This window comes from Pempheris klunzingeri, chromosome 9 (genome assembly GCF_042242105.1).
Source record: "Pempheris klunzingeri isolate RE-2024b chromosome 9, fPemKlu1.hap1, whole genome shotgun sequence".
Lineage (NCBI taxonomy): Eukaryota > Metazoa > Chordata > Actinopteri > Acropomatiformes > Pempheridae > Pempheris > Pempheris klunzingeri.
This window is the reverse complement of record NC_092020.1, coordinates 25,334,575-25,361,988: the sequence shown is the minus strand read 5'-3', so window position 1 is coordinate 25,361,988 and position 27,414 is coordinate 25,334,575. Positions and strand designations below refer to the sequence as shown.

General features: G+C 45.4%; 3 protein-coding genes across 3 annotated transcripts in view; 2 read left to right on the top strand and 1 right to left on the bottom strand.

Annotated features, from left to right (window-relative positions):
- abca1b (ATP-binding cassette, sub-family A (ABC1), member 1B) overlaps positions 1-14,801 on the top strand; it is a 41,354-nt gene extending 26,553 nt beyond the window's left edge. Inside the window, exons 20-49 of the mRNA XM_070837343.1 lie at positions 181-312; positions 420-697; positions 789-1,009; positions 1,117-1,192; positions 1,274-1,524; positions 1,766-1,817; positions 1,928-2,053; positions 2,308-2,453; positions 2,558-2,682; positions 3,231-3,329; positions 3,867-4,056; positions 4,523-4,617; positions 4,702-4,734; positions 4,868-4,973; positions 5,852-5,926; positions 6,092-6,261; positions 6,430-6,607; positions 6,714-6,829; positions 7,405-7,549; positions 8,027-8,150; positions 8,295-8,424; positions 8,839-8,965; positions 9,084-9,146; positions 9,263-9,369; positions 11,097-11,238; positions 11,456-11,590; positions 12,064-12,167; positions 12,583-12,675; positions 12,827-13,070; positions 13,660-14,801. Coding sequence (XP_070693444.1) covers positions 181-312; positions 420-697; positions 789-1,009; positions 1,117-1,192; positions 1,274-1,524; positions 1,766-1,817; positions 1,928-2,053; positions 2,308-2,453; positions 2,558-2,682; positions 3,231-3,329; positions 3,867-4,056; positions 4,523-4,617; positions 4,702-4,734; positions 4,868-4,973; positions 5,852-5,926; positions 6,092-6,261; positions 6,430-6,607; positions 6,714-6,829; positions 7,405-7,549; positions 8,027-8,150; positions 8,295-8,424; positions 8,839-8,965; positions 9,084-9,146; positions 9,263-9,369; positions 11,097-11,238; positions 11,456-11,590; positions 12,064-12,167; positions 12,583-12,675; positions 12,827-13,070; positions 13,660-13,812 — 4,036 coding nt within the window. The 3' untranslated portion in view covers positions 13,813-14,801. The remainder of the gene's footprint in view (positions 1-180; positions 313-419; positions 698-788; positions 1,010-1,116; positions 1,193-1,273; positions 1,525-1,765; positions 1,818-1,927; positions 2,054-2,307; positions 2,454-2,557; positions 2,683-3,230; positions 3,330-3,866; positions 4,057-4,522; positions 4,618-4,701; positions 4,735-4,867; positions 4,974-5,851; positions 5,927-6,091; positions 6,262-6,429; positions 6,608-6,713; positions 6,830-7,404; positions 7,550-8,026; positions 8,151-8,294; positions 8,425-8,838; positions 8,966-9,083; positions 9,147-9,262; positions 9,370-11,096; positions 11,239-11,455; positions 11,591-12,063; positions 12,168-12,582; positions 12,676-12,826; positions 13,071-13,659) is intronic.
- Positions 14,802-16,540: 1,739 nt separating this feature from the next.
- nipsnap3a (nipsnap homolog 3A (C. elegans)) lies at positions 16,541-19,986 on the bottom strand. The gene is made up of 6 exons (XM_070837046.1): positions 19,886-19,986; positions 18,484-18,691; positions 17,730-17,891; positions 17,510-17,659; positions 17,106-17,192; positions 16,541-16,860 (listed from the first exon to the last, which is right to left on the bottom strand). The coding sequence occupies exons 1-6, from the start codon at positions 19,961-19,963 to the stop codon at positions 16,784-16,786; spliced, it is 762 nt and encodes a 253-aa protein (XP_070693147.1). The 5' UTR covers positions 19,964-19,986; the 3' UTR covers positions 16,541-16,783.
- Positions 19,987-20,540: 554 nt separating this feature from the next.
- On the top strand, positions 20,541-26,290 carry noa1 (nitric oxide associated 1). The gene is made up of 9 exons (XM_070836916.1): positions 20,541-20,766; positions 21,531-22,487; positions 22,810-22,974; positions 23,064-23,180; positions 23,289-23,380; positions 23,861-23,992; positions 24,582-24,698; positions 24,792-24,909; positions 25,717-26,290. Exons 1-9 carry the CDS (start codon positions 20,562-20,564, stop codon positions 25,977-25,979), a joined length of 2,166 nt encoding a protein of 721 aa, XP_070693017.1. The 5' UTR covers positions 20,541-20,561; the 3' UTR covers positions 25,980-26,290.
- The last annotated feature ends 1,124 nt before the right edge of the window (positions 26,291-27,414 follow it).

Below are 27,414 nucleotides of genomic sequence, written 5' to 3'. Positions count from 1 at the left end.
GCAGGTACGTTATCATAAAAGCCCTTCAGAGAGGCTGTTTTCACTGAGACAGCTCAAAGAAGTCCTTTACCCACCACATGTGGGAGGGGGCACAGGGGATTTCTCACTTAAGCAGCGTTAAGTGAAAGGTAAGTGTGTTTATGTAAATATGTAAATGATGCCCCCTTGTCTCCTGTGCAGGTCCATCCTGACCGGTCTGTTCCCTCCGACCTCCGGCACCGCCTACATCATGGGCAGAGACATCCGGACTGAGCTCAGTGCCATCAGACAGAGTCTGGGAGTCTGTCCACAACACAACGTCCTCTTCAGCATGTGAGTCCTCCGACATGGTGCCCCGCCGTCAGCACTCAGTCTGTGTTTGAGGTGGAAATGCCACTTTGTTTTACGACTTTGCTTGTGTGCTGCGTCGCCCCCTGCAGGCTGACGGTGGAGGAACACATCTGGTTCTACGGCCGGCTCAAAGGCCTGTCGGAGGAGCAGGTGAAGGGTGAGATCGAGCAGATCCTGCAGGACACCGGGCTGCCCCACAAGCGCACCTCCAGGACCAGCGCGCTGTCCGGAGGCATGCAGAGGAAACTGTCTGTGGCTCTGGCCTTCGTCGGAGGGTCAAAGGTCGTGATCCTGGACGAACCCACGGCCGGCGTGGACCCCTACGCCCGCAGAGGGATCTGGGATCTGCTGCTGAAGTACCGACCGGGTGAGTGATCCTGCTCGGTCGGCTTAATCACCGATAATACTCTTTATTCTTACTCAGTTGGACTTCAGCTGAACTTTGATTCTCCTGTCAGGCCGGACCATCATACTGTCCACACACCACATGGACGAGGCGGACATCCTGGGCGACAGGATCGCCATCATCTCCCACGGGAAGCTGTGCTGCGTGGGCTCGTCTCTGTATCTGAAGAACCAGCTGGGGACGGGTTACTATCTGACGCTGGTGAAGAAAGACCCGGAGCCGTCGCTCAGCTCCTGCAGGAACTCCTCCAGCACCGTGTCCTTCACCAAGAAGGTCTCGGCAACACGACGCCACCGTTATTTTCACCGAACGGTCTCAGTGTGCAGAGCGTTTTCTGCTCCATCAGGACTTTTACTGATGCTGTGTTCTGTGTGTCTCAGGAGGAGGAGTGCGCCTCGGTCAGCAGCAGTGACGCCGGACTCGGCAGCGAACATGAAAGTGAGGCCGCTACCATCGGTGAGCTCTCGGTTTCTGCAGGGCGTTTGATTCGTTCACCTTCAGGTGGGTGTGATTTGTGTCTCATGTGTCCGTCCTCAGAAAACGGCCCCGCGGCGTCCATCTGTGACGTCCCCTTCGTCCCCCCCGACGTGTCCTTAGTCTCTGGTCTGATCCTGTGTCATGTCCCCGACGCCCGCCTGGTGGAGGACCTCGGACACGAGCTGACCTACGTCCTGCCGTACAGCGCCGCCAAGGACGGGGCCTTCGTGGAGCTCTTCAAAGACCTGGACCTCAGACTGCCCGACCTCGGCATCTCCAGCTACGGAGTGTCGGACACCACGCTGGAGGAGGTGACGCGTCGTTTTTATTCACTGATTATGAGCTCGTTCATCAAACATCATAACCAAGCGTCCATAAAACCAAACATGTTTTCATAAATGGATTTTCATTCAATCCCTCAACTGTTCTTCAGCTGCAGGTTTATATTCGGTATTTCAGACGTAGATATATTTTTATGACGTGTAATTTTTCATGCATGCAACCGCAGAGAAAGACGCTTTTAAGAATAAAACAAAACTTTTGTCTTTTTAGATTTTCCTAAAAGTGGCTGAAGATAACGGAGTCGACACTGACGTGCCCTCAGGTGAGGATTGACCTCTGACCTCTGTGATCTCATCCTAGAATAAGTCTTAAAAGGCTCTGAAATCGCTTCACGACATCACGATGATCTGAAATTCATGTATGTGTGTTCAGATGGTACACTTCCTGTTCGGAGGCGGAGGAGGGCTCACGCCTTCGGTGGAGGAGACCATCAGAGCTGCCTGAGACCTTTAACAGAGGACGACAACAACGACTGCAACGAGTCAGACGGAGACCCCGGTACGCTGCACGCTCTCTAACACAAACAAACACAAACATGTCTCTGGTCAGGCTGAAGCAGGGTTTTCTCTTTCTGAGACAGAGTGGGACCTCCTTTTTAAACGTGATGTATATCTACACTGGCTGCTACATTATATACTGTGGTTGCTAATGTTAGCATACTGGTGTCTTTTCGATGCTAGCATTAGCGTAGCTTAGTCAGTTTCAGTGAAGTAATGATGTATGAAGTGACTTTGTGTCATGTGGCTCCTCAGAGTGCAAAGAGACGGACTGGTTGAACTGTACCGGTAAAGGATCGTATCAGGTGAAAGCTTGGAGCCTGAGGAAGCAGCAGTTTGTGGCTCTGATCTGGAAACGGTTTCTGTACGCTCGGCGCTCCAGGAAGGGTTTCTTCGCTCAGGTACGCTGACGTCCACATCTGCAGATTTGTGAGCTGTTTCTGTTTTTTTTCGTATCAAATCTTTGTCCTGAACTTCTTCGCTGAAGTGAAATGTTTGTTTGCAGATTGTTCTTCCTGCTGTGTTTGTGTGCATCGCTCTGGTCTTCAGTCTCATCGTCCCCCCGTTTGGAAAATACCCCAGTCTGGAGCTGCAGCCCTGGATGTACGAGGACCAGGTCACCTTCATCAGGTACACAATGGTTCTGACCTGCCTCTGACTGTCCCATGCTGTCCTAAACTGTCCCACGCTGTCCTAAACTGACCTAAACTGTCCCACGCTGACCTAAACTGTCCCACACTGACCTAAAACTGACCTAAACTGTCCCATGCTGTCCTAAACTGTCCCACACTGACCTAAAACTGACCTAAACTGTCCCACGCTGACCTAAACTCTAAACTCTAAACTCTTAAATCTCTCCACTGGCCTCCAGTGTGCCAAAGGATAGATTTTAAAAATCCAGTTACTTTCTCATAAATCCCTAAATGGTCTCTTAAACTTTAACTATTTATTTTCTTGAGCTTTTGCAATTGAATGTTTCTGCGTCTTGTTTTTATTGTGTTTTATGTCCCTGTAAAGCACTTTGAATCGCCTTGTGTTTATATTTGCGTTGCCTGAACTACACACACAGAATATTGTAGTAAAACGCTTCTGTATTATTACAGCGTAAAAACCTGACTGTGATTTTGTATTTTATTATTACATTTTTGCCGTTATGTGTGTGTGTGTGTGTGTGTTAGTGACGACGCTCCCGGAGACGCCAACATGCAGAACTTACTAAACGCTCTGATGGACACTCCGGGCTTCGGGACTCGCTGCATGGACGGACATCCCATCCCGTAAGACAACATGGCCGCTACGAGTGATTTAATACAATAATAGATGATTTAATGCTTTAAATAAATGATTTAATACTTTAAATAAATGATTTAATACTTTAAATAAATGATTTAATGCTTTAAATAAATGATTTAATACTTTGATTAAATGATCCAACAGGAGTTTACGATGACATTTTCTGGTTTTTTTTATACATGGACGATGATGAGGTTTTAACATAAAGCATTCATCATCGGCCTGACGTCACCGCACTGCATTCTGGGTAGTGGAGTTTAAATCGGCTCACTTGGAGCTGCTGAAATGGACCCTTTTTTTTCACAGCTTAAGAAAAAGTGATATTTTAGTTTTATTTAAAACATGTACTATATTTTATGCATTTGTTGATAATTTGATCCATAAAAATCTTACTTGACAGTTTACGTTTTAGATAAACTCTGTTATTTAGGTCCCTGATTCAAGGATTCTTAGAGGTTAATCAGTCACACATGTGATCGCTGATCATCTGTCTCGTGTCTCTGTCCGTCCCCGTCCCTCAGAGACGCTCCCTGTACGATGGGCGATGACGACTGGCACACGCCTGAAGTCCCCGAAAGCGTCCAGCAGCTCTTAAGCTCCACAAACTGGACCATGGAGGATCCGTCTCCGGCCTGTTTCTGCAGCAACGACGGCAAGAAGAAGATGCTGCCGGACTGTCCTGCTGGAGCCGGAGGACTCCCCCCACCTGAGGTCAGACCCCCCGACACAGACCTGGACCTCGTCAGTTGTTCGGTTTAAACACCGGACTGATTTTAGACAGTTTGAAAGTATGAGAAACTGTTAACAAACCAGGCTGAACAAATGACTTGATCAGAGTAAAATGAGTAAAACCTCCAACATGACATAAATCACAGAGCGGCTACAGGTCCTTAAAAAGTCTTAAATTCACATTAACTATTAAAAGGTCCTTAAAGTATTAAATAGTATTAAATTCTGTTTGTTTTATTTGAACATGTTCACTAACTCTTAAAAAGCCGTACGAACTCTGGAAGTGAGACCAAGATCAATAATAGCAACTTTGGTTCAGTTCACTCTTCTGTTACACAGGAAGACACGTGAACACACACACACACACACACACACACACATCTCTGCTGCCTGTAAAGTTATATTACAGTATTTAATATGAAGAAATGTTGTTGTTGTTGTTGTTCAGATGAAGCTGAGCGCCACCGACAGTCTGCAGAACCTGACGGGAAGAAACATCTCCGACTACCTGGTGAAAACGTACGCTCAGATCATCGGCAAGAGGTCAGACACACACCTGAACGATGTATCACAGCAGAAATACTGCAGGTGCTCAGTGACTAAAACGTGTCTGAATGTGTGTTTCAGTCTGAATAACAAAGTCTGGGTGAACGAGTTCAGGTCGGTATCTTTAATTCTTCTGTTCTGGTTTTATTCTGTGCATTTTAAACTTTGTCAGTCAGTTGCTGTTTCTGGTTTTTCACTTTTTGGATCCTGTTTTTTTTTTTCTCTCTCTCTCTCTCTCTCTCTGCAGGTACGGAGGCTTCTCATTGGGCGCCAGGAGCACTCAGGTCCTCCCAGCGGCCAATGAGATCGACGACGCCATCGAACGAGTCAGAAAGATCTTTGAGTTACAGAAGGTCAGTCAGAGACGCTGGTGTGAAGCTTTTGGAACAAAGTGTGTGTTGTTCTGAGCTCTGTTTATGTCCTTCACTCTGTTATTATTATTAATTTATTCGAAATACAACATTTCAGTTACATCCTTATATTTGACTCACAGCCTAAAACCACCAATAAAACTGCACCATCTATAACTGATATAGTATATATACATACATCTCTAAACTGAGACCAATAGTTAGTCTAAAGAGCAGAAACATACAAGAGAAAACTGGAAATAAAAAACTGGACCGTTGTGTTTGATCTAAGATAAGAAAGAACTTTGATATGTTATAAACTTGGGTCCTCTCTGTTCATATCCTGGTGTTTAAATGACTGGTAGGTAGTAAAAGTGTTGGAACTGGTCCAATAGATCACCTCAGCCAGCAGCCACCAAACGGGCTGCAATGGCTGCAACATGATCCTTTGGGACAACTGCACCTGATCAACCGTTATGTCGCTCTCTGCACACACACACCAGACTCCATTCACAAAAACAATTATTTTACTTCGCAGAGCACAGGAGCTGCTGGTCTAACTGCTGCCTTGGTCCATTAGTTTGTTTGTGATATTGAGCGTTACACAAATATTGTGTTGGATCCAAACTAACCCTTTAAAGTCACACAATAACACAAACAAAGTAACCAACTGAGGCAGCAGTAGACCAGCAACTCCCATGTTCTGCCAGGTAAAATTACTATTTTTATCAATGGAGTCTGGTGTATTTGAAGAGAGCTATATGACTATATGTTTGTGGTTAAACCAAAAGGATACCAAACTATGTAGAAATAGGGCGCAGGTTAAGCTTTATCTATTGAATCTGAAGCGTTGGATGTTAAAATGTGTGTGTTTGTTTCAGGGAGCCGCTGCAGATCGATTCCTTGACAGTCTGTCGGGTTTCATCAACGGTTTGGACACGAAGAACAACGTCAAGGTGAGAAACAGCTGAGAGGAGAGAGAGTTCAGTCAGGTGTATTTATGAAGCCTGTTATCCCTCGAGAACAATAAATATACTGATCAATCTGTGTGTCTTTCCTCTGATTGATTTGTTGATTGATTGATGATTGAATAAATCGATTGATTGTCACTTCCTCCTCAGATCTGGTTCAATAACAAAGGCTGGCACAGCATCGGAGCGTTCATCAACGTGATGAATAACGGCATCCTGAGAGCAAACCTGCCGGAGGGGAAAGACGCCAGCAAGTACGGCATCAGTGCTTTCAACCATCCGCTGAACCTGACCAAGGAGCAGCTGTCACAGGTGGCACTGTGAGTACACACACCTGACAGGACACACACACCTTACAGGACACACACCTGAGAGGAAACACACCTGACAGGACACACACACTGTAACACACCTGACAGGACACACACCTGAGAAGAAACACTTCTTCATCACCTACATGTCTAACTCCTCCTCCTCTATGTTTCCAGGGTAACGACCTCTGTGGACGTCCTGGTGTCCATCTGTGTCATCTTCGCCATGTCCTTCGTCCCGGCCAGCTTCGTGGTCTTCCTCATCCAGGAGCGCGTCAGCAAAGCCAAACACATGCAGTTCATCAGCGGAGTGCAGCCGCTGCTCTACTGGGTGGCCAACTTCATCTGGGACATGGTGAGACACAAAACAAGCGCACCCTCTCAGTGGGTGTGTGGCATTGTGTGTGTGTGTGTGTGTGTGTGTGTGTGTCGCTCACATCATTGTTTGTGTGTCTCTGCAGTGTAACTACATCGTCCCGGCAACGCTGGTCGTTGTCATCTTCATCTGTTTCCAACAAAAAGCCTACGTGTCCTCCACCAACCTGCCGGCCCTCGCCCTGCTGCTGCTGCTCTACGGGTCAGATACTACACTGTACTACACAGTACTGCACTGTACTGCACTGTACTGCACTGTACTGCACAGTACTGCACTGTACTCCACTGTACTCCACTGTACTGCACTGTACTGCACTGAACTACACTGTACTGCACTGAACTACACTGTACTGCACTGTACTGCACTGAACTACACTGTACTGCACTTTACTACACTGTACTACACAGTACTACACAGTACTGCACTGTACTGCACTGTACTGCACAGTACTGCACTGTACTACACAGTACTACACTGTACTGCACAGTACTGCACAGTACTACACTGTACTGCACTGTACCGCACAGTACTACACTGTACTACACTGTACTGTACTGCACTGTACCGCACAGTACTTCACTGTACTGCACTGTACTACACTGTACCACACTGTACTGCACTGTACTACACTGTACTACACACTAATGCACATTAGACCACTAAAGTACTCCTCACTGTGTTTCCAGAGCTCTCAGTTGTCCGTTGATGTTGACCTGACTTGTTTCGGATGTTCTGACAGAATCTTTTTGTTTCTCTGCTCGTCGTTTTGTTCTCAGCTGGTCGATCACGCCGCTGATGTACCCGGCCTCCTTCTTCTTCACGATCCCCAGCACGGCGTACGTCGTCCTCACCAGCGTCAACATCCTCATCGGCATCAACGGCAGCATCTCCACCTTCGTCATGGAGCTGTTCGGGAACAACGTGAGTCCACGTGGTGACAGACTGCAGCTGTAATCTAAGCCACAGCCTCTCTTCAAACCCACCAGACTCCATTGACAAAAACAGCAATTTTACACAGGAGCAGCTGGTTTACTGATGCATAAATCAGTTCATTTGTTTGTTTTATTGTGTGACTCTGGTGTTTTAAATGGTGAGTTCGGATCCAACACATTATTTGTTTAACACACAATAAGACAAATAAACGACCTGGTTGAGGCAGCAGCAGACCATAAACTCCTGTGTTCTACTAGGTAAAATTGCTGTTTTTGTCAATGGAGTCTGGTGTTTTTGAAGAGAATGATATTTTGGCTGTTTGTGGTTAAACTGCTGAACCAATTCCTAAACCTTTTGTGCCTACTAGTCATTTAGAATGTAAAGATAGAGCCCAGGTTTAAAGATATTGGAGTTTTCCTCAATCTGAAGTTGGAAATTAAACTAATTGTGCGCTTTAACTTGCAGGAAATCGGAGGAATCAACGACATCCTGAAGAATGTCCTCCTCATCTTCCCTCATTTCTGTCTCGGTCGAGGACTCATCGACATGGTGAAGAACCAGGCGATGGCCGACGCCCTCGAGAGATTTGGTAACACACACACACACATCAGCTGACACTTTACCACACTGGTGTTGTTTTATTTTGATAAGCTCCGGTGACTTCCTGCCGTGTTGCTCGCTGCTGATTGGACGCTGAACGTGGTGTTAAGCGGTCGTGTGGATGTTGTTTCAGGTGAGAACAGGTTCCGATCCCCTCTGGAGTGGGACATGGTGGGAAAGAACCTGTTTGCGATGGCCGTGGAGGGGGTGGTGTTCTTCATCATCACCGTCCTCATCCAGTACAGATTCTGCATCAAACCCAGGTACACACACACACACACACACACACACACACACACACACACACACACACACACACACACACACACACACACACACACACACACAAGTAACACGCAAAACTCATCTTCCTGTGAAACACTGAGCTGTTGGAGGGTTTAAAGCTGCTGTGATGCACCTTTTTGTCCATTTGGGGGCAGAAGGACAAAATAAAATACTTCCTGATTCATTTTGTGTTCATAGTACAGAGCTTCAAGTACTCTCATGTACACACTACTGCATATACACAGTACTACGGGTACACACTCAGGGTACATGTAATACTGTGTACTAGTGTGTTTAACGTGTACACACATATATACCCTACTATGTACACACTACTACCTGTACACAGTACGACATGAGCTCAGTGTGTGTGTGTGTGTGTGTGTGTGCAGGTCGGTCAGTAAACTCACCAAACTGGGACCTCTGGGTGAGGAGGACGAGGACGTGGCCCGAGAGAGACAGAGGATCGTCCACGGCCTCGGACACGGAGACATCCTGGAGCTCCGGCAGCTCACCAAGGTACACACACGCACACGCACACGCACACGCACACGCACACGCACACAAACACACACACACACACACACACACACACACACACACACAGAGTGTGATCTGACTGAAATGCGTCCTGCAGGTGTTTAAGAGGAAGCAGAAGCCGGCGGTGGATCGTCTGTGTGTCGGGATTCCTCCTGGAGAGGTGAGACTCTGATCCACTGATAAACAATAATCATCAATAATGATTAACAACAATAATCCAGAACAAAACACTGAAGCTAATAAACTCTGTGTGTGTGTGTGTGTGTGTGTGTGTAGTGTTTCGGGCTGCTCGGCGTGAACGGAGCCGGAAAGACGACGACCTTCAAGATGCTGACGGGAGACACGCTGGTGACGAGCGGAGAGGCGTTCCTGGCGGGGAAGAGGTGAGTTCACAGAGCGAGCGAACGAGCCGGCAGACCTCAGATCAGCCGCTCGGTCAGTTCTCAGGCTGTTTTGGTGCCGCCGAGTTCAGGACCTGAAGCTGACCTCAGGTCTGCTGCTGTGTTGTTGTTGACCTGGATGAAAACAGCAGATTTATTCAGAGGATTAACTCGTCAAACCTCAGCTGGAACAATTCAGTAAATCAGGTTAGAGAGTTTTTTTACTCACATTTCAGGACGAAAGATAAATACATAAAATAAAATAATGGATAAAGAAGGTGATGTTTAATGATAAGCTAAATGAAAATAAAAGTATTTTAAAAACTTTTAAAAAAGATTTAGTATAAATAAAAATAAAATAAATGTAAAATATGTAAAAAAAAGAAAAATAAGAAATACATCTTGGATACTGAGGATGGTGTTATGCTAAAAAAATATTCTAAAAATGAGCATGATTCAGTATAAATAAAGGAATAAATAAAACAAAATGAAAATGAGATAAAATAGTGGATACTGATGGTTCTGGTTAAATGTAACAATTAAAATAGAATTAATCAACAATATGATGGAAAAATAATCAATAAAAAGACAGAAAACAGAGAAAAATAAGACAAAGAAAATGAATATTAGTAGTTTTATGTACTTTACTTTATCTACCTTAAAGTAAAGTATTATATTGGCTCTAATATTTATACTCAGTTCTTCATTAATTTACTTTTTTTGACCTAAAATCAGTCACATACAACAATCAACATAAAGTTTATTGAGTCCAAACACTCAGCCTGTAAAATATCCGCCGTGTTTTAAATCTGAGCTCAGCAGCAGCAGCAGCTCTGGTTTCTTTCTCGTTAATCTCATTAATTAGAATAAAAACGCAGTGAAGTGTTGCTCCATCTTTTAATCCCACCAGCCTCTCTGGCAGCTCCTGCACACACACGCTGATTTAACGTTAAAGTATAAAGTGTATTTAAGGGCAGATGCACCTTTAACACATTCTGTTCAGTTTTATTATTTTATTTTATTTTGATCTTCAGAGTGTCAGAAAACTTTTATACATTGAGGTTAATTCAGGATTCAGTTCATGTTTAGTGAAAGAAACCAAAGTCCATCATTTCAAACAAACGGGGTCACCCTGTGCTCTCTCCCTCCTCTATATACACCACAATTACACAACATCTAACTACATTTGAGGATTATTCACCCTGTAGGCACAGACCCACCTGATCAGGTAACAAACAGGACTCACCTGAAGGATCCCTGCAGAGAGAGACCTGCAAGATCCTTTTTGTTTAACCACAAACAGCCATAATATGGCTCTCTTCAAACACACCAGACTCCATTGACAAAAACAGTACTTTTATACATGAGTTGCCCGTCTACCACCATCTCAGTCAGTTTGTTTGTTTGTGTTATTGTGTGACTTGGATCTTTTTAAAGGGTTCTTTCGGATCCAACACAGTATTTGTGCGACACACAATCACACAAACAAAGTAACTAACTGAGGCAGCAGTAGACCAGAAACTCCTCTGTTCTGTGAGGTTAAATCACTGTTTTTGTGAATGTAGTCTGGTGTGTGTGCAGAGAGCGATATAACGGCTGTTTGTGGTTAAACCAAAAGGATCTCCCAGGTCTCTCTCTGTAGGGATCCTTTCCATGATGCTGTCACACACTTAGAATAACACTCAGTGGAGCCTGTCAGTGGATCAAACAAGGTGTGTGTGTGTGTGCAGTATCCTGAGGGAGATCGATGAGGTCCATCAGAACATGGGATACTGTCCTCAGTTTGACTCCATCAACGAGCTGCTGACAGGAAGAGAGCATCTGGAGCTGTACGCCGTCCTCAGAGGAGTCCCCGAGAAGGAAGTCTGTGATGTGAGTCTGAACACCCAAAACACACACACACACACACATACACACACCTCCTGCAGAGGTCAGTGAGGTCACACACAGTGTTCATATCAATACAGGAGGTGGTTTAAACTTGGCATGACAGAGAAAGAACAAAAGAAGAAGAAAACAACAAAAAGAAAAAGATGCAGGGATGATGATGATGATGATGATGATGATGATGATGGTGTTTGATTGACAGGTGGCTGAGTGGGGCATCAGGAAGTTGGGTCTGGTGAAGTACGCTGATAAAGCAGCAGGAAGCTACAGCGGAGGAAACATGAGGAAACTGTCCACGGCCATGGCTCTGATTGGTGCTCCACCTGTCGTCTTCCTGGTTAGACACACACACACACACACACACACACACACACACACACACACACACACACACACACTCACACACTCACAGATGTGCTCTCAGATTTAGATGTCAGATTTTTACAGTAGCTGCAGCTCTGTTAAAGCTGCAGAGTTACACAACAGCATCAGGCCATGGTCAGCCAATCAGAGAGCAGCTGAGGTGTTTAACAGTAGGATTGGGGGGGGGGGGGGGGTCGAGGTCGGGATGGGGGGGTTGTTGTGTAAGAGAGGGAGGATTAAAAAGGAGCTGCTGCTCCGTTTACTGAGGAGAGAAGAAGAAATACAGGAGCAGCTGGGAGCTAGAAAAGAGAGAAGAAGAGTTGGTGGTTTAGTTGGTGAGGTGGAGGAAGCACACGATGCCGCTGCTCCTCCTCCTCCTCACCTTCAGCCTCTGCTTCCTGCTCCACCTGTGGGCCAACCTCAAGCTGGCTGTCCTCCTCGTTACAGGACGAGCCCACGACCGGCATGGACCCCAAAGCTCGCCGGGCGCTCTGGAACTGCATCCACAGCGTCATCAAGGAGGGACGCTCGGTCGTCCTCACCTCACACAGGTAGGACACACACACACACACACACACACACACACACACACACACACACACACACACACACTGTCCTCACCTCACACAGGTAGGACACACACACACACACACACACACTGTCCTCACCTCACACAGGTAGGACACACACACACACACACACACACACACACACACACACTGTCCTCACCTCACACAGGTAGGACACACACACACACACACACACACACTGTCCTCACCTCACACAGGTAGGACACACACACACACACACACACACACACACACACACACACACACACACACACACACACACACACACACACACTGTCCTCACCTCACACAGGTGTGTGGTTGTCATCAGTTAGTGTTACTGTGTGTGTGTGTATTAACTGTGTGTGTGTATTAACTGTGTGTGTGTGTGTTTCAGTATGGAGGAGTGTGAGGCTCTGTGTACCAGGATGGCCATCATGGTGAACGGCAGGTTCAGATGTCTCGGCAGCGTCCAACACCTGAAGAACAGGTAACACAGACACACACATGCTGAATTTCAAAATAAAAGTCATCTCTGAGAGGTGTGTTTTAATGTTGTTTAACAGCTGATTAAGTTAGATCAGATCAGTGAAGTTACATCAGAAACAACAAAAGCAATAACTGGTGCTTTTGTGTCTCAGGTTTGGTGACGGTTACACCATCATCCTGCGGGTGGGGGGGCCCGACGCCGACCTGCTGCCCGTCATGAAGTTCATCGAGAGCGAGCTGAGCGGCAGCACGCTGAAGGAGAAGCACAGGAACATGCTGCAGTACCAGCTGCCGTCTTCACTCACCTCCCTCACCCACATCTTCTCCATCCTGGCCAAAAACAAAGAGACGCTGAGGATCGAGGACTACTCCGTCACTCAGACCACGCTGGACCAGGTACACACACACACACACACACACACACACACACACACCTGTGAATCAGTGTTAGGTTTAGGTACCAAACTGCATTAGATTAGATAAGATTGTTATTATCATTATTAGCTTTGGGTTTATTGCTGTTATTAATATTTAAGTATTTAATTGTGTTGATAATGTAGTTTTGTTATTAGTATTTATTATTATTTAGTTTTTATTGTTTTTTTCTCTCCTTGCTTGTTCTGAACGCGGTCGTGGGCTCGATTTATTTTTTTATTTAGGTTTTTAAAAATGTTTTATCTCTCTTCCTGTTTGCACCAATGCATTGTGGGTCGGAGAGAGAGCGTTTTAGGAAGTAGAATAAACAGAAAAGCAGGACTTCCTCTTGAGTGATGTCACCTGCAATGTTTGGCCCCTTTTTCTTTCTATTAAAACATTAAAAATGATGATAATAATAATTTTGAATGATTTCAGTGATTAAAATTCAAAAGATGCTTCAAACCTTTGAGGTTTGAGCTTTAAATTAAACTGTGACTCTCAGATTTTAGACATTTTGACCTGTTTTCAGTTTAAACACCTGAACTCGACCGCCTTTCTTGTGTCTCAGGTGTTCGTGAACTTCGCGAAGGACCAGAGTGACGACTATCACTCCAAAGACAACTCGGTGCGACGGAAAGACGTCTCCATCGACATCCCCACGCTGAGCCGGAGCCGAGGGGGCGCCGAGGGCGGGGGCTCGCTGAGGGAGAGCGTCATGTGATCCCGTCATCACGCGACCACGTGACCGTTAGTAGGCTGGAGCGTCTAGCCTGGACTCGACCCCGCGGCAGAGAGGACACGCCCCCCTCCTCGTCTGCTGTGACGTCATACTGATTTGAATACTGTGGTGGGCGGAGTCACCTGCTGCCTCATGCCAGTCAATGCAAATGATTAACCTGTGGAGGCGCCGAGCCGCCTGCCCGCCGAGCCGGCCGCCTCCGCCGCCCGCCGACCAGACTGAGTGTCAAAGAAACTTGAATAAGTGCCTCCAGAGGTTTTCCTGTGATTGAAGCGCTGCGTCCAATGAACTCTTCAGGGTCCGTTTGTTGTTTTGAACAAACGATGAAGAATCCAAATCATTTCAAACGGCCGAGGGCTCGACTGCAAACGTCCGAATCTTTAAAACTTAAAAAAAAAAAACGTTTGATTCCGTTTTTATTGTGCCAGAGTTTTATTTATATGTGTAGCTGAAACAGAGAGTGTAATTTTTGTTGTTTCATTTTAGCCGTTTCCTGTAAAACTGTAGTGTTTAACAGCCAATCAAAGTGCTCGATGCAGACGCTGCACAAAGAAGACAATGATTAATTTTATAGGTTTTTTTTTTTTTAAGAAAAGACGATTTTAAAAGGAAAAAAAAAAAAATGGCAGATTTGTTTTGTGTTTGGGTGTGAAGCAGTGAAATACCTCATCAGCTCCTGAAAGCACACTACAGTATTGACGAGTTCCCCGGAAAACAGCCGATCGATCGGTCGCCTCCGCCTCGCCGTCACACGGTGGGCGAACGTGGAGGCGACAGAGCGGCTGATTAGTCCGAAGGAGCTTCAGCACTTTACGTGTTCACACCGTCAGTTTGTCTTTGCACTGAAACCCTCCACACGCGATGAACGCCGTTTTATTCACTGATCAGCAGAAGTTATTTAAAGTGACAGAAAAAGCTGATGGGAAGAAGAACTGTTACTGAGCACCACACAATAAAATGAAACAAATCTACTGTTTCTGCTGTGTCTCATCTTTCATTTATTGTAGAGGAGAACTATTAGAGGAGCCCTTTACATCTACACATCCTGGTGTCAGAATGAGTGGTAGGTAGTAAAAGTGTTGGAACTGGTCCAGTACATCACCTCAGAGTGTTATTCTAAGTGTGTGACAGCATCATGGAAAGGATCCCTACAGAGAGAGACCTGGAAGATCCTTTTGGTTTAACCACAAACAGCCGTTATATCGCTCTCTGCACACACACCAGACTACATTCACAAAAACAGTGATTTAACCTCACAGGACACAGGAGTTTCTGGGCTACTGCTGCCTCAGTTAGTTACTTTGTTTGTGTGATTGTGTGTCGCACAAATACTGTGTTGGATCCGAAAGAACCCTTTAAAAAGATCCAAGTCACACAATAACACAAACAAACAAACTGACTAAGATGGTGGTAGATGGGCAACTCATGTATAAAATTACTGTTTTTGTCAATGGAGTCTGGTGTGTTTGAAGAGAGCCATATTATGGTTATTCTGTTATTCTAAGTGTGTGACAGCATCATGGAAAGGATCCCTACAGAGAGAGACCTGGAAGATCCTTTTGGTTTAACCACAAACAGCACACACACCAGACTATATTCACTAAAACAGGAATTTTATGTGGCAGAACACAGGAGTTGCTGGTCTGCTGCTGCCTCAATTGGATAGTTGTGTGACTTTGGTTCAGATCTGAACGAACCCTTTTAAACACCGAAGTCACACATTAACACAAACAAACTAGCAGATAGAAGCAGCAGTAGATCAGCGACTCCTGTGTTTTGTGAGGTAAAATTACTGCTTTTGTGAATGGAGTCTGGTGGTTTTGAAGAGAGCGATAAAACAAGTGGAATATTTCCCACTAAAAGAGCTTGTTTGATCCACTGACAGGCTCAGATTGTTATTCTAAGTGTGTGACAGCATCATGGAAAGGATCCCTACAGAGAGAGACCTGGAAGATCTTTTTGGTTTAACCACAAACAGCCGTTATATCGCTCTCTGCACACACACCAGACTACATTCATAAAAACAGTGATTTTAGCTCAAAGAAGATGAGAGTGGCTCGTCTGCTGCTGCCTAAATCAGCTGGTTTGTCTTTATTCTATTTCATTTTTTCCGCAGTATTTTCATTGAATTTTCAACAACATAAAACAACTTTTTATATTGATATATTTAAAACTGTAGAGTTTTGATTGCTGCATTAAAACAAAGGAAAATTTAAAAAAATGCTCCTCATTGTAATAAATGGTTCTCTTCGGAAAATGGAGTGCATTAATTATTTTGTGTAAAATATAACAAGTGGGCCTTTAAAGAAAAATAATAAAATATGAAACATCTTCTGATTTGTTTAACACTTTTTATTTTTATTCCATAATTCCAGGTGTGCTCCTTCATAGTTTGGACGTTTCCAATATTAATCTACAATGCAGAAAGTAATAAAAAATAAAGAACAAACCTTCAGGTCAGAAAAATGTAAGAAAACAAACTATAATTCAGTCTGTTTACACGTTCGTGTGATTTTTATCTCAACTTGTTTTTGTGGCTTTTTCATTGAAAGTCTGTAAACTCACTGAAAAAGTTCATAACTCAAAGTTTTAAGAGTTTCTATTATTTTTCAGAGACTTAAATTATATATTTTATCTACATATATATATAAAGACGTTGTGGTTCTCTGCATGAATGATGTTATGTTACCAATATAAAGGAAACACGATCAATAGATGAAACTGTTTATTCGGTTGTCTTTAAATGTAGATTTGTACAGTTTACATGGAGCTCGGCTTTAAAGGCACAGTCTGCCAGTTAAATGTAAACCAAAGACACCGCAGGATTGGACGCTGCAGCCGTCAATCAAACGCTGGCTGACATGAGGTGAAGCTGAGGGTTGGTTTTCCTTGTTCAGGTGAGTGACAGTGTTTGTCTCTGTTGCCGTGGAGACAGGAAGTTGAGGACAGGAAGTTACTTCAGCGGAGAGAACGGACACGGAAACATGAGTTTGTTCTCCTGAGACTCCAGATGGACGACGCTGTTTCTGACTGAGAGAGAGAGACGGATCGATTAGTGCCGATCAATAAGTCACAATAATGTTTACGCAGTCAGAACGTTTGGTTTTATGTGTTTGAAGATGTCTGAAACAGCTGCTGTAATTATTCCACCTGTTACTAAAACTGTTCTGGACCAAGCTTTCCTGTTTCCAGTCTTAATGCTAAGCTAAGCTAGCTGTTTCATCGTGCATGACGTCATATGATGTGTCATATGTGTCTTGTGGGCGGAGCCTCACCTGCAGCGACCACTCTGGCGTCAGTGTGAGCTTTGTGTCGAAGTTCAGCTCGCCGGTCGGCGCTCTCGAACCACCAGAGGGCGTGAACTGATGGAGACAACACAATGACATCATCAACAAACATCACCTGTTCACACTCAGAGCGGACAGGTGAGCAGCAGGTTTGGCACTTATGGCTGCCATCATCGTGACACAGGTAGGAGCTAACAAAGTCTGAAACAGATAATCTGATGTCATTTTTTACAGTGTACCTCAGATTATTTTTTTACAGTGTATCTCAGATTATATTTTTTACAGTGTACCTCAGATTATTTTTTTTACAGTGTACCTCAGATTATTTTTTACAGTGTACCTCAGATTATTTTTTTTTTACAGTGTACCTCAGATTATTTTTTACAGTGTACCTCTGTTCAGCGGGCCACACTCGGTGTGGAAAGCTCCCACCAGTTTGCCGTAGCCCGGTGCATCATGGGAGGTGGTGGCAGCCTGGAAGGCTTCTCCCCAAACCGCTGGACCGCCGGGACGCATCTGGAAGGAGGCGAGCTCGTACACACCTGAAACACACACCTGGAGTCAGAACGGAGACGTGATGTCATCAGACACAGGTGAGGGGGCGGGGCTTACCGCCCTCCTGTGGCGGCCTCTGCAGGCGGCTCCAGGGAACCAGGTAGGTGACCTCGTTATCCTGAGAGGTCAACATCGGGATCGCCTTGGAGATGTAGTCCGAGATCCAGGAGGGGTCCTGAGCCAGGGCTGCCCGGACAGCTGCCCGCTGAGAATAACTGTCTGAGGAGGAGGAGGAGGAGGGAGGGGGGGAAGAAAGAGGGAGGAAGAGGAGGAAGGAGGAGATGAGGAAGAGGAGGAGGAGGAGAGGAAGAGGGGAAGAAAGAGGGAGGATGAGGAGGAAGGAGGAGATGGAGGAAGAGGAGGAGGAGGAGAGGAAGAGGGGAAGAAAGAGGGAGGATGAGGAGGAAGGAGGAGATGGAGGAAGAGGAGGAGGAGGAGATGGAGGAAGAGGGGGGGGAGGAAGAGGAGAGAGTGCAAGAGGAGGGGGGAAAGGAGAGGAAGAGGGAGGATAGGGAGAAAGAGGAGGAAGGAGGAGATGGAGGAAGAGGAGGGGGAGAGCGAGAAAGAGGGGGAGGAGGAAGGAGAGGAAGAGAGGAGGAGGGGGAGAGGAGGAAGAAGAGGAAGAAGGAGGAGATGAGGAAGAGGAGGGGGGGAAGAGGAGAGAGAAAGAGGGGGAGGAGGAAGGAGAGGAAGAGGAGGAAGGAGGAGATGGAGGAGGAAGAGGAGGAGAGAGAGGAAGAGGAGGAGGTGTCAGCTACATCATAACTTCCTGATGAAGAGGAGCCTTGGAAGTGATGAAGAGCGTCCTCACCATACTTCCAGATGTGGAACACCTTGTTCAGGCCTCCGTACTCGACGGTCCAGTAGCCAATCAGCTCCGAGTGGGCGGTGCGCAGGTGGATCTTCTCATTGGTCAGTTTGAGGAAGGCGGTGTTCTGGTCCGGACGGATGCTGTAGGTGCGGAACTCATAGAAGGTTCCTTGTTTCTGTTGGGACCCGGAAGAGAGACGCACACGAGGCTGCAGAGAGGAGAGAGCAGAGAGGGGTCTCACTCTGACCATAAAACAGAGGAAGAAGAAGAGGAGTCATCTGGACATCCACCTGGACTAAGCCACAGGTGAGTTTACCTGCCGGTGACATCACAGCTCCTCTGGACAGACGCCGACATCAAACATCTCAACCAGACTCCATTCTTATTTCTGCTGTTTTTAGTCTGTGTCTTTCAGCCTTTGAATCCTTTAATCTGATCATATCTACAAAGTTAAACAGTAATTTGTTCCTGTTTTCTATTTTATTTGTTTATTTTCTAATATTAGTGTCACTACCTGTTGTACTTTTATCTTTTTGGACTTTCAAGCACATCTGTTAAAGTAAAAAAGACATTTATATGAAATTAAACAGTAATTTGGCACAAAATAAACCATAGAGATGCAGTTTATTCACAGTCTGTAATTATTTTAACTGTTAAACAGTTTAATTAATATGCTGTTGACTCTTTGTATTTCTATTTATTTTATTTTACTTTATTTTATAACTATGAGAACAACTATTATTCTGACTATTACTACTATTGTCATGATATTAGAGCACGTGGTTTTACACCTGCATTGTGAGGACATTTTGCCATTTTAGAGTTAAGACTTGATTTTAAAGGTAAGGTTAGAGTTAGGGTCAAAGTTCAAGTGTATATCTATGTGTGTGTGTGTGTGTGTGAGAGAGACTTTGCTCATTAACATTAAACTATTCACATAAATCTTTGCAGGTGTTTGTGAGGACAGTTTTAACACGTTTTAATCAGGTCTGTGGTCGACAGTGGAAAAATAAAACTACACAGTGAACCTGATTGGTTACAGACGGAGGAGTGAAGGGGGACTCAGGTGAACCGGTCGCCCCTCAGCTGCTGGTTAATTTTAAACTTCAGGCTTCGACCTTTTCTCCGAGATCAGGTCCAAAGATCAACTACAAACCACCAACTTCACAAACCTCAGATTGGACCAAAGAAATCAGAAACACAGACCAGAGTGTGTGTGTGTGTGTGTGTGTGTGTGTGTGTGTGTTCACAGGTTCATGTTTCAGGTAAATGTGTGATTAGAGGAAATAAACTGGCCATAGTTTCCGTAGGCGTGTTACAGTCTGCAGCAGCTCTCACAGTTATGGTTAGTTATGGCTAGTTTAGATTTAGTTGTGGTTAGTTATGGTTTAGTTAAACTCACCTGACCAGGTGCTGCAGGGGCTGCAGGTGTGAGCAGGGCAGCAGCTGATCTCAGTGAGGAGCTTCTGAACTTCAACATGTTGAAACTGAAGTGACAGAAAAGAGAGCGAGCAGCAGACAGGAAGTTACCTGACAGATAGACAGATAGACAGAGATCCTCTGTGAGGCAGAGAGGTCTCACTCCCCAGGGAGGGGAGAGAGGGAGACAGGGAGGGAGAGATAGAGGGGGGAAGAGAGAGAGAGAGAGAGGGAGGGAGAGAGAGGGGGAAGAGAGAGAGGGAGGGAGAGAGAGAGAGAGGGAGGGAGAGAGAGATGAATTGTTATATGTATTTCTGGTTCCTGGAACAGCTCCAGAGTGAGACCTCTTGTCCTCATTGTCACCTCTCAGACCATGACGTCACGGCGTTTAAATCTTTTCATTTCTTATTCCTTTTAAAATATTGATCAAATTTTATTTTATCATATTAATGTAGTATCGATATTGTTAACATTCACGCGTAAAATATTTACTTAAAATTCAGAAATAAAATCATTTTCAAATCTTAGCGGAACATAAACAATGACGCATTTTACGTCACATCCGTTCAGGAAGTTGAATGGCGGCAGCGGTGAAGTCGCGTGTGTTTGGGGCTCCAAGGTGAGCGCGGTGTGTTCAGGCGTGTTTGGAGGACTTAAACATGCTCAAGGTGTTTCAGGTGAGCGTCCGGCGGGCGGTGTGGAGGAGCGGGTGTTTCCCCGCCCGCCGCCTCCCCGCTGCGGGGCCAGAGGCCGCGGCAGGCCGGTTTCTGACCCGGCAGCTGAGCAGCAGGGACCGGAGGACAGTCCGGAGCTGCACGGTGGACCCGAGCCTGGAGGAGCAGTTCGTGTTTGTGGATTGTACAGGTGAGACACTCAGGTACAAATACTGCAAATACTGAGACGTAAAGTACAAATACACACAGACTGTGATACTACAAATACTGTTGTAGTACCATATTTAAATCAGAGGTTCTGTGGTTTTACTGTTGCTCCTCCACATTCAGATGAATATAATAGTTTTTCACACATTAAACTTTGTGTATACAGCTATTGACAGTATATTGATTAATAACAATAACAATAATAATAGAAAACTAACTAGTAGTATTAGTATTATAATACTATATATAACATAATATAGTAGTATACGTATTGAGCAGAGGTGTAATTACTTAATCTCTCATATCTTACTGGTCACTTTGATTTAACAATTTAACATTTAATCTACTGATTAACCATTTTTTTCCATCTTTGATGCTTTTTAATTCGGGTGTCAGTGACACTTGACTTCCTGCTGATTTTTCACATTAAAATCCCGAATAATGAGGGAAACAACCTGAAGGCTTTTATTTTGAAACATCTGCAGGAAGAGTTCAATTTAATGATGAAATAAAACCACAGCCAAGTAGAAGTGTTAGAAAGCGGTGTTTTCTTGTACGACACGACTGTTGTGGTTGCAAATAAACATTAAAGTGGATTTAGGGAGACAAACAGGAAGATTAGAGATGAAGAGCTGCTTCTCTCAATAGAAACATTAAAGGTAGATTTCAACACAAAAACTATGATAGGACATCTATGAGGAAGTTATCTTCTTCTGTGGTTTTTACTTCTCTCTATTCTGGGTTCAGATCCAGAGGAGGACCACCATCAGGAGGACAAAGGCCTCTCCTTCTCTTCCTTTTCCTCCCCTCCTCCTCCTCCTCCTGGAGCTGATCCTCCTCAGGTTCCTCCTCAGATACAGCTGAGGTCTCTGGAGCTACAGCTGGAGGTGCTGAGGGGCGTGGCCCAGCAGGAGGCGGAGCCCGACTCTCTCATCCAGTTCCACGACGTCGACTTCCCGCTGGACGAGAGCATGGTGGCAGCAAAGAAGAAGAAGAAGAAGAAGGCAGCAGGAAAAGGCGAGCATAAAGTCTTCGGCACCCCAGATGTGGATGAACCGTTTAGTGACACCTGCTGCTCGGGCTGCGGCGCCGTCCTGCACTGCACCGCCGCCGCCGTCCCCGGATATCTGCCCAGTGAGAAATTCAAGGTGCTGCAGCAGGAGGAGCGTCTGAGCGGAGCGACCTGCCAGCGCTGCCACCTGCTCACCCACCACCACAAAGCCCTGAGCCTCCAGATGTCCAAAGACCAGTACCGCGACGTGGTGCGCCAGGTCCGCCCCCACAAGGCTCTGGTGCTGCTCATCGTCGACCTGCTGGACGTCCCAGACTCCATCATCCCCGACCTGCCGGAGCTGGTGGGCACCAACAAACACGTGGTCGTCCTCGGCAACAAGATCGACCTGCTTCCCGGAGACTCGACCAACTACCTGCAGCGAATCAAGCGGCAGCTCTCCCAGTACTGTCAGGACGCCGGGTTCGGCAGCCAGGTGACCGACATCCACCTGATCAGCGCCAAGACCGGGTACGGCATCGAGGGTCTGATCTCCAGCCTGCAGAAGTCCTGGAAGTACAAAGGTGATGTGTACCTGGTGGGCAGTGCCAACGCTGGGAAGTCGACGCTCTTCAACACGCTGCTCGAGTCCGACTACTGCAAGTCCAAAGCCTCTGACGTCATCCACAAGGCCACCATATCGCCATTGCCTGGTGAGCACACCAAACTCCATTCACATTTCTATCAATTTAAGGGTAGTCTATTGTTTGTCAAACACACAGAACTCACACAGCATGATGGGAAATGTTTTTTTGAGGGCCCCTTTTTAAATTCAGCAATGATGATAACAATGAGCCAATAAAAAATACAAAAAAAAGTGAAAAGAAAACATCTTAAAAATGACAGAAATACAGAACCATGGCCTTCAAAGAGTGAAATCTGTGTTTCAACTTCGTATTGCATTTCATTTTCAGAAAGTGCTGCAATTAGTCATCATATGACTGTGTTTGCTTTTTCCTGCCGTGTTGCATTCAGGGACGACTCTGAACCTGCTGAAGTTTCCCATCATCAACCCGACTCCGTACAGGATGTTCAAACGTCAGGAGCGACTGAACAAAACGTCGCAGCAGGCGGAGAGCGAGCTGTCGCAGGACGAGCTGAGGAGGCTGAAACTCTTCAGCAGGCAGGGATACCTAGTGGGTAAGACGGGGGGGAGACAGGGGGAGAGCCGGCTGAAGGGTTAGTTAACCTGTTAACCAGTTTACCTGTTGACCTGTCCACCTGTTCAGGTCGTGTTGGCAGAACGTTCCGGGTCGACGTCGGATCGAGGCGAGATGAGATCGAGTTCGATCCCGACAGTTTGGCTTTTGGAGAAGAAGAAGACGGAGACATGATGAAGACAAAAGGTGAGGCACATCTGATTGGACGATGGATTCCTGACCTCTGTGTGACCTCTGTGTGACCTCTGTGTGACCTCTGTGTGACCTCTGTGTGACCTCTGTGTGACCTTCCAGCTCCCAGCAGGTCGACTGTTGAATTCACCTTCAACGAGCTGAAAGACGCTCACTGGCTGTTCGACACCCCGGGAATCATGAAGGAACACGATGTGAGGCTGAGTCACTACATGATCAATATATTGATAACGTTTTGAACGTATTTAGATAAAGACTAACGTTAGCTTAGCCTAATAGTTTATAGCCTAATGTTAGCATAGCCTAAGTTTATAGCTTAACGCTAGCTTAGCCTTAGTTTATGGCTTAACGTTAGCTTAGTCTATGGCTTAACGTTAGCTTAGCCTTAGTTTATAGCCTAACGTTAGTTTAGCCTAAGTTTATAGCCTATCGTTAGCATAGCCTAAGTTTATAGCCTAACGTTAGCATAGCCTAAGTTTATAGCTTAACGTTAGCTTAGCTCTAGTTTATAGCCTAACGTTAGCTTAGCCTTAGTATCACAAACTTTGAATTTCCACATAGCAGATTTTTTTGCACCAATCCAACATCTCTCCCTCCCTCCTTCTCTCCCCCCGTCTCTCTCTCTCTCTCTCTCTCTCCCACCCTCCCCCTCTCTCCCTCTCTCTCTCGCCCAGATCCTCAGCCTGTTGAACGAACAGGAAGTGATGTCGGTGGTTCCCACTCAGGCCATCGTCCCGCGGACGTTTGTGTTGAAGCCCAGTATGAGTCTGTTGGTGGGAGCGCTGGCCAGGATCGACCTCCTGCAGGTCAGAGCTGCAGTGTCGCCGTGGTAACGTTATTATAGAGAATATAATAATATGAAGCAGACGGAGCGTTTAGAGCAATGAAAATGTAAATGTGTTTCTCATCTGATCAATTGTTTAATTAATGGAAGAATCAGTAAAATACTCGATTACTAAAATAACTGACAGGTTTTATTCTTTATAGAAACACATTTTTATAGCTGGAGGGAATAAAAATCTGACATAATTTATTTATATTCATTCATAAATAACCAGTTAGCTAATATTAGCATGTTAGCATGATGACAGTAAGTCTTTGGAGCTCTTTAGATAATTGTTGATTTTATTATTTTAGTTTTTTGTAATTTACTTATTTTAAAATGTTATTTATTTGCTGGTGAGATCCTCTTTGAACAGTTAGTTTAAATTAAGGCTGTAGATTTGTTATTATTTTTAATTAAATGACCTTTTAAGGAGTTGAAGTGTGTTTTCTGATGTGCAGTGAATGTCTCTGCCTCAGGGTGGCGCCGTACTGCCTGTTAGTCTGGTTTTATTTGTTAGCTGTCAGCTGTTGTTTGGTGTTTCTTTCCTCTAACTGGCTCGCCGTCCACAGGGAGGGAAGTCCTGCTGGTTTTCGGTCGTGGCCTCCGGTCAGGTCCCGGTTCACATCACCAGCCTGGAAAAAGCCGACGCTGTTTACGAGAAGCATGCGGGACACGTCCTGCTGGGGGTGAGGCTCGCCAAACCTGCGGTCACATGATCACAGCTGTCAAAACAGGCCGCTGATGCTGATAATGAGCGCTGGATGTGGTGCTGCGTTCAGGTTCCTCAGGGAGGGTCGGAGCGGATGAAGGAGTTTCCGGCGTTGGTTCCTCAGGAGTTCAGGTTGGAGGGTCGAGGTTACCAGGAGGCTGCTGCTGACATCAAACTGTCGTCTGCAGGTAAAAAAAAAAATCTCACCTGAGATCATTTTGACCTGGAAACACATTTTTAGTTTTCTGCATGTCTGTAAAGAGGAAAGTACCAACATGATCTTTCTGCAGCTCATATTCTTTAAGATTCACTCCATTGACCTTCTGTCTTTTTTATCCACATTTATTAAAACACATCTGAAAACACACACATGCACGTCGTTATTTTTTTGGAGGCTAATAAACCAAACTAAGTGACAGAAAGTTAAAACTGGATCATTATTTCCTTTCAAAGTAAGAGACTCCTCTTTTCCCCTCCTCCCAAAGACGACCCGTGCCACAGCAGATACAGAAAACAATAAATCAATCAATTTATCTATATAGCTCCACTTCATAACAGTGTTAAGATGCTTTCCATAAAGAGCAGGTCTAGACCAAACTCTTTAATTAAGGATTCAAGAATCCCCACATGAGCAGCATCAGATATTCTATTCATATAATTAACTGAACTAACTGAAGAAAAGGAAACGACCTGTCTGCCGAACAAAAACAGGAGAAAAAGGGATTAAATCACCCCGACGTCTACCTGCAGCTGCTTTTAGCGCAGATTTACAATCACCATAGAGAGCAGTTAATCCTAAATCACCTCAGAGGACACCAGGTGGCACAGCAGGGTCTAGCTGGGAGCCGAGGAGGAGGAGGAGGAGGAGGAGGAGTCGGTCTCAGAAGAGGGCTTTAACCTTCAGGCAGGGAGGAAACAACAGAAGCATCCAAATGTACATTACCTGGGTCATGACACTCACCTGTGAACTGACCTACCTGTGTCCGTCCCCGCAGGCTGGGCGGCGGTGACGGCGGCGGAGGGCGATCAGCTGCTGTTGAGGGTTCACGGTCCAGAGGCGGTGCGCTTCAGTCTGCGGACGCCGCCGCTGCTCCCTCACATCGTCTCCATAAAGGGAGAACGCATCCGAAAGTCTGCCGCCTACAAAGTCATGAAACCGCCGGGGCTGCTGGACAGCGGGCTGACGGCCCTGGGAGCCGAGAGGCTGCAGGTGAACAGGAAGAAGAAGAAGAAGACGAAGACGAACGTGAAGAAATGAAGTCGGACACTCAGGTACAGGTGGAGAGGACGCTCTGCTTCTTCTTGATCCGTCATTCGTTCCTGCTGTTTTCTGATCCTCCAAACGCTGGAGAAATGTTCAGTCTGCAGACAGAACGGACGGTCGAGGCCTGATTGAACGCGGCGTGACTGTGAGGACGCTGCGGGAGGCGGCAGGTTTAAGACGGCCTCTAAAGACGCTTGTGTTTGTGTGAATTAAAGCCACATTCATGAGGATCTAGTTTCCGTCTCTTTGGCGCCGCCTGTGGTGATGAGCGGTAACTGCAGGTGTGGTGTTGGAGCAGACTTCCACTGAAAACTTTTTAGTTTTACAGAAAGTTTTTCTTTTTGTAAATTTCTTTCGATTTGCAGTGTTTTTTTAAATTTAACCATCTGTACTCATCAACCTTTTCTATATTTGTTCGGCTTTAGTAACTGTAACTAGCTAGTAACTCAGCAGAGACCGAGAAAACACTGAGTACATCGCTTCTGGCCTACTTCTTATTTTTCCCTCTGAATATCGACTCAGCGTCCCGTCCGTAATATCAAAGAATAGTAGCTCCGTCACCCTTCTGTTACCCGATTCACACGGAACAACATAGACTGTTAAAAAAAAGAAAAAAAAAAAAAAGAAGAGGACGTGGTTTCCTGAAGACGTCTGATTGGATGGAAGTCAATGAGAAAACGAGCCGATTTATTTGATTTATCAGCTCAGTGAACATCTTCCTGATGAGTTTCTGCTCTCAGTCTCTAGTTTACAGTCTTCTTCTGCACAGCAGGATGTTCCTTTAGTAAATTATGGTCCCATTTAGAGGGAAATAGACCAGGAAGAGAGTGAGGGGGCTTTAGGGCGGGGCTACCTGCTCACTGACCAATCAGAGGAGGGTCCTGTCTAAACCTGACCAATCAGGAATCAATGTCGCTTCATCTCACAACATCTCAAGGCTTCAAAGTCTTTGCTGAACATGACGTAACGTTTTCTACAACATAACTTAAATTCACGTGTTTCCATGGAGACGGCTAACGTCCTGTAAGGTAACTTAAAGCAACACGTGTGTCTACTGGCCCATAACAACGTAACACAGTTCAACAAAACACGAATCCTCTGTTACGTCACGTTACACGGATCTGTCACAACGTTCTACGAGTCCAGTGTGTAAAGAACGTTGAGGTTCTTCATAGAAACGGGCTACAGGTTAAGTTCCTGTCGTAGAAAAGGCTTATTTCTGTGTAGGAATATTTAATAACAAATGATTTATACATGTTTTTGTACACGTCCACATTAAATTAAATATGATATATATACAGATTCACATTTTGTTGTCGGTGCTTTGAATGTGTTTCAGTATTTAACTTTTTTTTTTACGTTTCTTTTTACTTCATGATGTAATTTAAGTTCTAACACAAAGCATGAAACCGATCTGATGCAAAAAAGA